Source organism: Buteo buteo, chromosome 5, assembly GCF_964188355.1.
Source record: "Buteo buteo chromosome 5, bButBut1.hap1.1, whole genome shotgun sequence".
Taxonomy (NCBI): Eukaryota; Metazoa; Chordata; class Aves; order Accipitriformes; family Accipitridae; genus Buteo; species Buteo buteo.
In genome coordinates, this window is record NC_134175.1 from 54,485,273 (window position 1) to 54,498,770 (window position 13,498).

The following is a 13,498-nucleotide window of genomic DNA, read 5'->3' on the forward strand; positions in this document are numbered from 1 at the left end:
CAGGTTGAATTTGCCTACCAAAGTCGACTTTTCCTACTTTTAGAAGGTTTTATATACTTATTCTCTGCCACTGTAAGAGGGTAAAAACCTATAGCAATAATGGTACTGAACACAAAAAATGTCTTTTAACTGAAAGCTAAAAAAAACTTGTCCTTTGACTGCTACCAGATGAAGCATTTAATTTCTGTACTCTGCAGTAAGTTTCATAGTGAACAGAACGAATATAAAAAACAACCACACAAATATATTTTTGGATGCAAATTATTCTTTTAAAAATTTTCAGATTCCCAACATACATAACTTTTCACTAATTCACTAAAAGCAGTTGTTAAAAAAAAATTTAAAAGCCTGCTTCTGTAAGTAGGTTTGTTTGGTAAAGTTTATATGGGCTCACTTTTATTGGAAGTACTTGCTATGACAGTATTTAGCAATACTTGTATGTTTAAAAACATGTATTAATTCACTGGCATACTGAGATACAAGCCTTTGCACACAACCTAAAACCACTGACAGCCTTCCAGAATCACTGAAGAAGCTAACTGCACTCTTCCAGTATTTACATAAACAGATATAACAGTTTGTTTTCACAGAACCAAATAAAGGAAGACCACATCACTGTACTTTGATAGCATTTTTTAATTTCTTACTGATATTGGCAAGCAATTACATATGTTGGGTGGCTTAAATCAACACAGACAAAATTGGGATGTCCTGACAACATGAACGACAACTACAGAGTTTAGAATTTTAAATAATATACACTGTGTGCTCTTTAAAACTAGATTTAAAACATTCACTTAGTAATCAGCATACTTAATAATTTACTAAATAATTAAAATACCCCTAATTCAATAATTCAAAATGTAATTTAAAGAACTAATTTAACAATCACATAAAGTTTACCTGCTGCTTCATTATCTTTATCTGTTCCTTTTGCTTTCGCTTTTCTTCAGCTGCCATAATAGCTGAGAAACAAAAGCAAACAAAAAATTAATATCAGCAGAACATGACAAGAGATAGCTAACTTTTCATTAATACTTTCCACAATAATCTGCTAGCATGCACAAACTTTCATAAGTAATACTTACCTTGCTGTTTTTTTGCTTCTTTGGCAGCTCGAGCTTGTTCCTGCTTCTGGAGTTTTCTCAGTAGCTTTATTTGTGCTGCTTGCCTAGCTATTTCTGTTACAAAAAGAAAATATTAAGTTCATAAAAACAGTGCTGTCCAACAATAAATCCAGACACTTGCATGAGGTAAAGACATTTGCATGAGGTAAAGATAGAGGAAACAGTGGATTTGTTTTGCACACATTTATCTTGACAACATTTCACTATCAACTACCTTTAGTGGTATCTCACTTATCAGTAACTACATCAACAGTACAAATGAACATGGATACTTTCTACATAAAAGAAAATACTACTTTTGGAGAAGAAAATTACCTATTAAGTGATAGCATCAGGCCAATAATGTTGCTTCATTTACAAACTGATTTATTCTTTCTTTTTAATGCAGAAAACAATTGTCTCAGAGTACTAAATCAACATTTTATTCAGAAAGCGTGGAATTACTGTTTTCCTTACGAGTCACTTCATGTAATCAATCTTTTTTTAACAATGCAGTAAGAGCACATTCATCAGGGTCACACATCTCTCCAGCATGGCTACCTACAGCCAGCCACTCTTCTGCTAATTAGTAATTTCCTGAAGCATTCTACTGCTTTAAGTGAGAATATTTATGAAATTTGGATGAACTGTGCATGGACACACTGATGTAAGACAGCTGTAGGAAGGATTTTCTGGGGGTTGAATTCATCTTGCTTTCAAAGGACTGAGGTCCACGACCTCTTTGATAGCATTCTCCAAAATACTGTCAACTTCTTGTGCAATGACCAAGATGCAGGCAGACATATGGAAAATCCATGTCTAGATAAGATGATGCTGCAGGTAGGAAGGGTCGTGTAAATAGCTACACAACAGGGAAACCTTCAGGGCCAAGGGGAAACCATACAGAACAAGTTACATCTTAACTGAAACAGAACCAGTGGCTGGAAGTTAGACTACATTATAGAGGAAAACTTAACCTATGAAGTATGTAAGGCCAACAAATGCAGTGGACCACTTAGTCTGAATTAACACAATCCATAAGGAGGATGTAGTTAATGTTGGTCATGCGTTTGAAAAGGACAGATGGGAAACAAACACCTATACTGCAAAAAACAGAAACGACAAATCAGACCACCTGTATTTCCATTCAACTAATATGTGCCATACCAAGCAAAATTTAAGGGCTTCTAAATCAAGCCAAGAAATCAAAAAAGAAATTAGGGAAACCATAATTCTTGGTATCAAATGATAGCCCAGATGTAATGGACATCTCACGGACACAGTAGAAGGATAATTAATAATACATGGTGTTGCCAGGTACCAACATTACAGGAATATCAGAATGAGATGTACAGGCAGAAGACCAGCTTTCTATGCAAAGTGCAGTATCAAGTCACATAGCATAAAAACAACGAATAAAGAGACATCTATGTAGTCCATTTGGTGGAACCCTAAAAGAAGCTGTACAAAAGCAGTCTCCAAGCACACATACTTCAAGTGAGCAACCTAGAAGCAGTTTTTTAAAAAAAGTATACTTGTCCAGGTAAACACGGAGCCACATTTAAAAAAGGAAAAAGGTAGTCCATATGCAAGTCTTCAGAAAAGGAGGCCGTCATAGGAAAATGGTGAGCATATAAAACATGAAAAGCTTGTTCAAATCAGAACAGGAAAGCCTATGACAGGCCAAACTTTAAGAGTTACAAAGGCTAAAAAAGAATTTGAAGAGCATATTGGAAAGGATGCCTGAGCAGACAGTAAAAGATCTTTACATATATCACAACAGGAAGCCAGAAATGTAATCAGTGGGACCTAACGATCAACAGGACAGAAAAAAGAGCCTTAGAAAAAAGGGTTACTGAATTCCTTGTATCAATCTCTACTGCTGAAGATGCTGGGTAGATTCCCCTACTCAGTGCACTGTCTACACCAAACAGGTTGGAAAAGCTAGATGAATTTGAGGTAAATATAAAAGAAGTATTAGATCAAGAAGGTAAGTCAGGTGTTAACAGATCACCAGGACGGGACAGAGTAAACTGAGAAACATGAAGGAACATTAACATGAAACCACAGAGACATTGGTCTGGGTGTTTACTGTATTATTAACAACAGCCACTGTGTCATAGGACTGGCAACTCTCATCAACAAAAAGGGCTCTAGCAGAAGTCTTGGAAACTGCAGATAGGTTAGTCTGATTTTCCTTTCCTCTTTAGAATCTTATTGTACATATTATGTCTTATATATACGTACTGAGTACATTATAAAACACCATCAGTTCAGACAGTTGGTGTGGCTTCTACAAAGGGAAACTCTGCCTAATTATGGGTTTCAATGAGAATGTCAGTAACAGGGAGATAAAGAGAATTTAATGGACATAACATATTCTGAATTTCAGAAAGTATTTGACTAGGTTCTAAGTCAAATATTAATATAACTAAGCTGTTATGTCTTTGAAGTACAGCTTCACAGACTGAAAGCTCTTTAAATGATAGCAGGTGAAGGACAGAGATCAGCAGTCACCTTTTGTGATGAAGAAGAGTTAGTTGAAGTTTTTTTCACAAATCAGTACTAGAACCAGCTTTATTTAGTATCTTTTTTCATCAATGAAACTTGGAAAGGGGACTGCAAAGTTAAATCCCAAAATGTGAAGATGTTATTAAGCATTCTGGAAAATCCAAGGCTGTGCTGACAGCAAGGATCTCTGGAAGAGCCCTGCAAAACAGTGGGAAAAGCTACCAGAGAAGCTTCATCATAGATAAATGGAAGGTAATACACCTAGAAAAGAAATACTGAAATTAGAGGACACATTTAGAGGATCAAAGGGATGGAACCTTCTGAGAACAGACTAAAAATATTTGGGCTCTTCAGTCTGGAGAGGAGAAGACTAAGGACAAAGAGGATCAAGGTCTGCAAAATCTTCAAGGTAATGGATAACATAAATTGGAGAACTGTTATTCTCTAAACCGCACAATAATGGAACTAGGGAACACCCACTGACAGTAACAGAAGATCATTTTTTAAAAATTAAAATGGTCCAGTAGTTAGCAGACTTCTGGAACTTGTTGTCACAGCAGGCTGGTAGAGCAAACATTGTCAGGAGGTTAAAAAACAAAGAACAGGCTAATTCATGGGCAACAGTTCCATAAATAGAAAATAAACGGAGAAAGAAAAAATGTGCTCTACATCATCACTCAGAAAACACCTCAGGATGCCGCAGTGCATGTATGAGGAAATAGATGGACAAAGAAGTGATCAGGTTCACGTGCTTTCTCCAAGCAGCATCTCCTATGGCCACTACTGAAGACAGAGCTCTGCACTCGATGACCCCTGGGCTGAGCCACTGAGACATTTCTTATGTTCTCATGAGGGGAAAAAAGCAGCAAGGTAGATATGAACATATGTAACATCAAATACTATACACTCTGACTGTCCTTGTATATATAAACCATATGTTTTTGTTCATTTTATTAAATGCTACAGCATGTGGTGGGAAAATAGACATGAGAGATTCCTAAATACTTCCCACCACCCCTTACAGTAGCCAATATAGGGAAAGGGAAGATACAAAGTGAAGCAAGTGACTTGGGCTTATCTTTTCCCACTGAGAAGAAAAGACTTCTGGAATCAGTTACTGTGTCTCATCAATAAATACACAGCCTCTCAGCCAATGCTACAATGCTTCAGCAGTTGACACAGTTTCCTAATTCTCAGACTGAGCAAAAGGCGGTGACCTTAACACACAGGTAAAATAGCTGTGCAACACTGCAAAACATACCACGAATTAAGGCATTTCTAAAACTGCCTTCTGCCTGTCCATGTGTCCAAACCATTACCATTGCATGCCTTAAATATATCTATACAGAACAGTACTCTTTGCAGGCAACAAGGAAAAAAGATGCAAGGACATGATGCAAAATACAAGGTAGCTAACCAAACGTGCACAGTCAGCACATGAAAGAACAATTAAGTCTTAAGTTAAAACAAACACCCTGACTCCTGGGCTGTAACAATTTTTCATATTGGATCAGATGCATTCAGAAAATATGACACAGTTATGAACTAAAGAATTGAAATTAAAAACTCATGTATCTGACGTTTGTTTAAAACCAGGCCCTCGTGCTTCTGACATATAGTAGTACTTGTTATCATGGAAGTTCTACTGTCAACATTGGTACTACTTATTATAGGATCCTATTCAACCTTATGGGCATTCAAATCTTGTCACTATCAGGCATTTCACAAGAAAAGTATTTTCCCTGGAACAGCCAAAAGCTTCACAGAAAGGCTAACTTCAGTGGTTCTCAATTTCAATTTCTAGGTCCACTGTTGTTTGAGCTGATACAGGAGAAAACAAAGATCTGTTAATTTTTGTCAATTTAAAAAATACATCAGTGGTAACCAGATTATTGGATGTCTGCTTTTTTAGATTTTATAAAACTGAATAGTGTAACTACAGAGTAAGCTTTTACACATGCATTTACACACACACTTCTTCCATTATATATATATTTAATGCTCTTGAAAAAGGCTTCAATAAAAGCATGCAGCAAATTTCCAAAATAAAATCTTGCATACTAATACCCTAGTGAAACACATCACTCCTCTTCAGAAAACACATTAACTCTCTATATACTGATACCCTCTGTTTGTGAAAACAATCTTACCTTGAGCCTGGAGCTTTCTTAAAAGCTTTGCATCGGTGTTGTCTAGAAATTCAGTGCTACCAACATTCGGAGGTCGGCCTTTGCGTCGTCTCATCCTTGACTCCTCTCTAGAATGCTGTCTGTCTGGATTCGGTGGTCGTCCTCTACGCCCTTCCATAGCTCTGATACGGGGAATGACTTCCTCTTCCTTCAGAAGACACCACTGCACACCCTTTTAATTGACACATTTCACAGAGGTATTATAAACACAAATTTAAAAAAGGAAAAATAAATCTAAGATGCTTGAGAACATGAACAGCAAGAGATCCCCCCCCCCCGATAAGTTATATATATATAAAATACGCGAGAGCTTTGATGTACTATTTGGGTAGTACAATATTTTGATGAGGCACAGAAGCTATATATTAAGAGCTTATCACTATGAACTTTTAAAAATTGTACTACTATGCAAGATTCTGAAGACTACTCAGTGACATACACAGTTATTACCTAGCAGGTATGCCACTATTGTGATATTTTTAATTATTTATGACCTAATCGCTTATTGTTCAACCCTTTTTAAAAAGCAAAACAGATTCTTCCTTATTCCGTAAACTAAAAAATAACTCCTCTGCTTTTATACAATCCACTGCTCAACATGAACGAAAAAATGTGTCAAGCTACAAGTCACTGTCTTCCAACTGTTAGTATTTACAGAAATTTGGACATACAAAACAATCAAATGCAGTAGTGCATTTTCAAATATTGCTTTCTGCGGTGTTGTGGATCTCAATAACTGAGTTGAAAAAAACACAGACTCATTTTAATCTTGAAGTTTTATTTAGTACAATGTAGTTCTCCCCTCATCCACTGCAAGAAAGTTAATTTCTGTGCCAACTTGAAGCAGTCAAAAGTTTATAACTTTTGAGAATCCATCTATCTGAACTAGAAGTTATGTTAACTATCTTTTCTAAACACAGTATGCAGGACTACATTAAACCCTTTCTTTCACAATTACTACTGGTTTTCTGTGGAATCTCAAAAACAAATACTGAAATACTTTGTTAATACAAATACCCAAGTTAGTCCTCACATAGAAATAGCTTTACTTTAACTGATAGAAAGTAGAGTTTATTGCATCTACTAAGCAGAGCAGGAGCACAGTCTATCTGATCCTGTTTGACTGAACATGAGTATTTCAAAATTGTAACATCTTTTCCCATTTTCCCAAGTTTTTGAAAAATGCAGGGAAAAAATGTAAGCTAAGTATCCTTCAGGACTACTCCATAATTTCCCTTAAAAGGGTTTGTAAAAGATTTTGAAAACGTCTGTTAAAGCAAGAATGAAATCTGATAACTTAACAGTAATTAAATATCTGTTCAGAAAAAATAATTTGCATTACCAAAGTTTTCGCACTCGTACATGCATAAATACTGAAATCAAATTTGCTGTACCATAAAATACATTTTTTATTTGCTTACTCTGACAATTTATCTTTTAATTCTTTCTGCTCATTCTTCATAATTACAAATGTTTAATATAAGATTCAACAAAAGAAATGGCATTTTGCTAATGAAACATTCAGATTCCAAGGAAGTGATCAGTATCTGCAAAGATACCCTTTTTTGAAGTCTGAATCACTCCCAGTTAAGACCATCCCAAGAGTACATCTCACACTTAGTTTACAGACATTTCAAAGAGCTTTGTTATTAGCTGTGCTCCTAAAACCAAGCTGTCCAGAATCATGACCTTAACACTATGTGTACAATGCATCATCACTAAGGACTTTTTAATGCAAAATAGTCACCTCTACCTCTTAAACACAAGTTAATTCATCTTCCATCTTTAAGAGTACTACTTAGGCATACACTTTCATTTCACTGTCTAGTACCTGACTTACAATTTATCACAGGTTCAGTCTGTTGAGCAATGTAAGCGAGATTTAATACTGTACTTATCACCTACACCAACCTCCAGCCTAAGAGATCTTACCCCAGAAACTGCAAGTGCTGAGGGTGGGCAGGGAAGGCAAAATAGAATTCAAAGAAAAGGAGGAGAAGCAGACATAGTTCAAGAAGTACCTTAGATCCTGCAGTGAGATTGCTCTTGCTCTGTATTTGTATTTTCTATGGTTACTGATACTAATGATAAGAAATATGTGCAAAAAAAAAAAAAAAAAAAGATAGAGGTCTACAGGATCATTAGTGCCACAGAGACCCCAGATGTATATTAACTTTTCCTAATGCCTCCCAGGAGAGAAGCTAGAGGCCATCAAATGAAACCAGTAGAAGGTTCAATAAGCAAAAGGAGCTGGCATTTCAAGGAATGGGGAAAAGACTGTTTATAGTCCTGCCGAAAGACACTGTGGATGCAACAAGTTTCCACAAGGGAGGACAAGACAAAAATAGTCCAGAACAGATCTATTAAGGGTTAAGCAGGAGTTAATTGACCATCTATATTTTGTGCTCAGATATCCTTTAAAATCTGACCCAAAATACATTTCTATTAAAAGAACGTACAATCTGTTATTCTGTAGATTTTCCATATTCTAAGGAAAAAATACGGGGGTTGTGTCCCAACATAGGAGAATCAGGGGCATCCATAAAATCTAAGCTCCACTACACAACCACTAGAGAAAAAATGGGAATAACACTATAAAATGTTGTGGTTTATTGTTGAAACTAATCAAAATAAGAACTTAATTCAGTTTCTCACCTTCAGGCACCTACCATCTATTACAATACTGTACTGTGATCAGGACACTTGCCCAAAAGGCACCAGATAACTATGCATGGAAGCAGAATCAAGCTCAAAGCCTGTTAACCAAATTAATGAACAAAACCATAGGCACCTTGCAAGAAGCAGATATCCTCATTTATTTCAGTTTATGTTTGTGAGAAAAAGTTAACAACAAAGCTTTTTCAATTGAATTGCAGAATTCAGAATAGGAAAAACATTTTAAATTCCAGTTTCTAGAAAAGGAAGCAAATAATTACTACTACATAACAAATGCATATGACAGCTGATTTTATAGTTGGCTGTTCTGTATAGTATTTCTATTGCATCTGTAATGAACGTTTTAGATTTCTAAATACTTATTCACAGAGTAAGTCTCTTCAGTAAACAGCATTAAGCTTAAGAATTGGCTTAAAAGAGGTAGACTTCATGCCTTATAGAGACGCACAATATTTGTTCCAAGGCATCACCATAATCAGATACTCTGAGAAAGACTAATGTACATAGGAGTTACTTCACAATAAGGTGATTGGGAAAGGTACTTGAAGCACTTCCCTCCTCTCCCATTCCTGAATTCAGCTGCCTTCCTAGGCAAGCATTCAGACTTGGGGATGGGACGCAGGTATTTTCACAGCTTTATGCAAAATCTTATTGGGAAAAAAAGTGCATGCCATGTTTACCATGACTTAATGATGACTCCCAGAGAGCTATATCCAGGTTTAAAAGTCTGTATTTTGCCCTTACTGATACTTCAACTAAAATGGCTGCACGAAGAGTCAAGTTTTCACTAACTACATAATGACCCTGCAAAGGGAAAGGCTGAGAGAGCTGGGACTGTTCAGCGTGGAGAAGAGGAGGCTCAGGGGGCTCTCAGCAATGTGTCTAAATACCTGGAGGGAGGGTGCAAAGAGGACGGGGCCAGGCTCTTTTCAGAGGTGCCCAGTGACAGGATGAGAGGCAGTGGGCACACACTGAAACACAGGAGGTTCCCCGTGAATATCGGGAAACACTCTCCCACCATGAGGGTGACTGAAAACTGGAACAGGTGGCTCAGGGAGGTTGTGGGGTCTCCCACCTTAGAGATTTTCAACAGCTGTATGGACATGGTCCTGGGTAACTGGCTCCAAGGGACCCTTCTTGAGCTGGGGGGTTGGACAAGGTGACCTCCAGAAGTCCCTTCCAGCCTCAACCATTCTGCAATTCTGTGATGGATACCCTTGCTGTTATTTATTAATCAAAGCCAGCAAGATGCAATCTTAGGGCACAGCTCAGTATCACTCCACAACATTCTCTTTCACCTACTACTTGATACAATATTCCTATCTGTATTACTCAAACTCTTAAGTACCCGTGCCCTCTCCATCATCCCAAACCACGTTCACACTAATCCTTCTAAACTACAGCAGTTTAAAGCCTCCAGGTCCTGTCACGGAACTTCCATATTTGCAAAACTTCAAACATTCCTCTAACCCTACTATTTCACGGCCCACTTCTGCCAGATACGCTTCTCTGTTAAAGCAGTTAATCACTGCTTTGAATAACCTGTAACATCTGGTTGCTTGTGTACCAGGAGCACTATCAGAAGCACATAATCCATGTATTTTTGGCTTGCTATAGGTAATTCTTCAATATAACTGATTAAGCCCTTAGATCATTTTCTTCACATCTTGTTTCATCTTTGAGCTTTGTGAAACTTACCCAATCACTTTGGATGCATGCTGCATGTCTCAAAAGATGAGAGAAGTATATAACGAAGAAAGGGAAGAGTAACCATGAAAGACTATACAGAATAATCAAAGTTACAGCAAAAGCAGCAATACAATTACTGGAATTACCTCCAGACATCCATAAAGATATGATTATCACATATTGTTTTGAAGCTGGACAACTGAAAATTTTTCAGTAAAAAGGGTGTAAATTCTCTTCATGAAGTACCAGTATCACATACTGTTTTCCTAAGTGCGTATTATCAGCCTGAGTGTAGCTCAACCGTTCACATTATAATCTTCTTATTCAAAATGTCATATATAAAATGTAAATACATTTTAGCACATCTGAAACAGCTGCCCTTAATCCCTATTTTTACGAGAAAACTTTTCTTTTGTTTAACCAAGTCTTAATGGAACCTACCATAAACTACACAAGTAGAAAATACAGTGAGATCTACAGCAACTTAATATTCATACTGCCAACCTTGCCTACAGAAACCTGCCCTTCCCAATGCCTTCATTCTTAAGTTTTGCAGTATCAAAGAAGGGCAAAACCTGCAAATCATCTTATGAATTAAAGGGAGAGGAAAGAGATAACTAGAGAAGGGGACAAGACTAATGAACCAACATGGGCAACAGACACAAAAATGTAATAGGGTAAAAAGAGAACAGATACCCAACATTACATTATGTTCACAACATAAAGAATTATTTCAATCAAGTCATTCAGGTACATAATGAAGTTCACACCTACATGAACTTGCAATTGTTGTTTTATTAAGGCCAAACATGAAGAGGGTTTAGCAATGTTTTACCCTGTAAGCCAGGAATCAGGAAGCACCATCTAGAAGTAGCTGCTTCCTATGAAATCAGTCTTTATTGCTTTAAAATTTATACTATGTAAACATGATGTATTTCTACAGGGTATCACAAGGACATAAGGCTTAAGTAGAGCCTGAATTCAAGACCGCTGAGAGCACGATTTCTGTCCACGTTCCTGTAGCAACATACTCAGGATACTTATCTTTTAAAGAAGAAAATACATACACTGACAAAAGTCCAGAAAATTTCGTGCACATCCTGAAGAAATGGCAACGTGACCAAAATACAGTAACACAGTATGGCACAAATATAGTAGTAATTTCCTTGAAATTAAAATTTTACTTATCCTTGTGTGGTTTATCTACACAAAGTCTAAGAATTCTACCACTGTAAAGCATAACTGGTATAAGTCAGCATTCCTTCCCATAAAAATCTCATGCTTCAGAAAGCTCAGATGGTATTCTCAAAACAGGAAACACTTGTATTTAAACATGTATTTTTTATATATTATGCAGACGAACACATGAAAAGAGTGTGATTTAATACATACACATAAATCTATCAATATTACGTTCATACAGTAGAGGAAGAAATAAGAGTTTTACTCAGAAATATCTGAATAGCGACAAAGATAAAAATATGTAGCTCAGAGTTCTTTTGTACTAGACAAATCCAGGCTCAGAGCTGATCATAAGGCATGCCGAACTCCTGCAGCCTCCTAATAAAACCAGTGAGAGGAGTGGTTTTCAACATTGCCCAGGATCAAGCTCTCAGCATTTCAATATAACTACCATTAAGACATACGCACAATTTTTAGAAAGAATTAGCTAAAAACAGGCAATGCTTCAGATTGTAGCAAAAAATTACTTCACCTAAATTTAAGTTAATGTTCCTTGGATCAAAGACTTTACTTTTTAAAAAGTGGATACCTGCGGTCCATCTCTGGCTTCATAGAAGTCACCCACTCCTATTTTTGCACTGAAGCTGAAATTGTCCCTTGAGATATCCATTATTCCATTTCTGCTGAGATACTGAAAAAATCACATATTTTTCCACTTCAGCTTGTAAATAATTACAACCCAGCTTTGATGTACAGCTAACTTTGTGAGTGTAATGTTTTGCATATTCTATCAAAGGGATATGCATTTATATGAGATCAAATCAGTAACAGACTGAGATACATTATGCCTCACATCACAGGATATTTTGAAATAAGTATCTTTATTGGAGGGAAAAAAAAGGCATTTTTTAATTGCAAGCATGCTTAGTAGCATTAGAACACAGAAGTTAAAAAGAGGAATGTACCTTTACTACTTCAGGATACTGTCTCAGCTTCTTTCCACAAGGTGCAAAATATGCTACTTCTCCTTGAAGACGACCACCGAAGTTTCTTATTCGGGTTTCTCTTTGCCAGCTAGAGTGATATGAAATAGTTGCATACAACAATACACTTTTTAAAAAACAATTAATGCCAATTTAAGATTATTACATAAAAGGAAAAAGGTGTGTATCTAAAATGTGACAAGAGTATCGTAAATCAGACAGGCAAAACCAGAAATTGATATTATCTAGATTGTCCAAACTCTGAATCTATATGGATTTCTTTATATCAAGCTACTTGCATATTACCAGATTTTAAAAAGCTTAGAACTATATTTCAGGGAGTTATTTGGAGTCTATACCAGCTCAGATTTAACCAACAGGATTAATTTCCAGTGGCAAAACTGCTAAGAGACAGGTCAGGTTTGCAAAAGAACAAATTTGATGCACAAAAATTAACACATGAAATATGCTGACACTTTTAGAGATCCACAGTCACTGTGAGTTGGAAATCTAAATTGTTGAAGTTCTTTCCTTATTATTCAGGCTCAAAATTTTTTTAACTGTCATTTCTTTACCAACTGACTTTTGAAGGTATTAATCTCCCTTCAAGGAATATCAAGTATACACATAACCTACCCGTATTCAAGAGGAACACGCAGCTCACGTTCATCTGTTACTCTTCGTCTTTTTGAAATACCTAAAACAGAATTTCTGATTAACACCTAAGAGAATTTACAAAATGAAAACGTGTTGCTAAAATATGCTTTTTATATCCCCAAACCAAAACATAAATAATTTTTACATTCTAGCCATCACATACCTCGAGTACCAAGAAAATTAATGTAACTATTCTCCTTTTGAAATACATTTTCCTCTAAGTTTCCTTTAACCTCTTCTAAAATTGTAAACAGAAGAAAACCTAATTACGCCATACTGAACTGCTTGCCTTGTTTGGCTCTTTCAGATATGGCTAAAATAATTCCTTGCACACCTGTTTTTCTACACTAGACCATATTTAAATTTTTTCAGTACAGAAGATGAGAATGAAAACACTCTTTACTTTAAAAGTCCATATATTATAATAGGCTCGGCCTTCAAAGAACACTGTGTCTAGACTGCAGTCAACCGCCAAATGCAGAAAATTTTCAAGATTATTCTATAT

General features: G+C 36.3%; 1 protein-coding gene across 15 annotated transcripts in view; it reads right to left on the reverse strand.

Moving 5' to 3' along the window:
* Positions 1-13,498, reverse strand: part of BAZ2B (bromodomain adjacent to zinc finger domain 2B) — a 165,142-nt gene that overhangs the window by 40,873 nt on the left and 110,771 nt on the right. For 12 of the 15 annotated variants that reach the window (XM_075029154.1, XM_075029152.1, XM_075029157.1 and 9 more), the window contains 6 exons: positions 12,973-13,033; positions 12,319-12,427; positions 11,943-12,044; positions 5,768-5,978; positions 1,089-1,181; positions 904-965 (listed from right to left, as the gene is read on the reverse strand). In XM_075029154.1, the coding sequence (XP_074885255.1) occupies positions 904-965; positions 1,089-1,181; positions 5,768-5,978; positions 11,943-12,044; positions 12,319-12,427; positions 12,973-13,033 (638 nt within the window). The remainder of the gene's footprint in view (positions 1-903; positions 966-1,088; positions 1,182-5,767; positions 5,979-11,942; positions 12,045-12,318; positions 12,428-12,972; positions 13,034-13,498) is intronic. The other 3 variants (XM_075029165.1, XM_075029164.1, XM_075029161.1) reach the window with 1 other exon arrangement.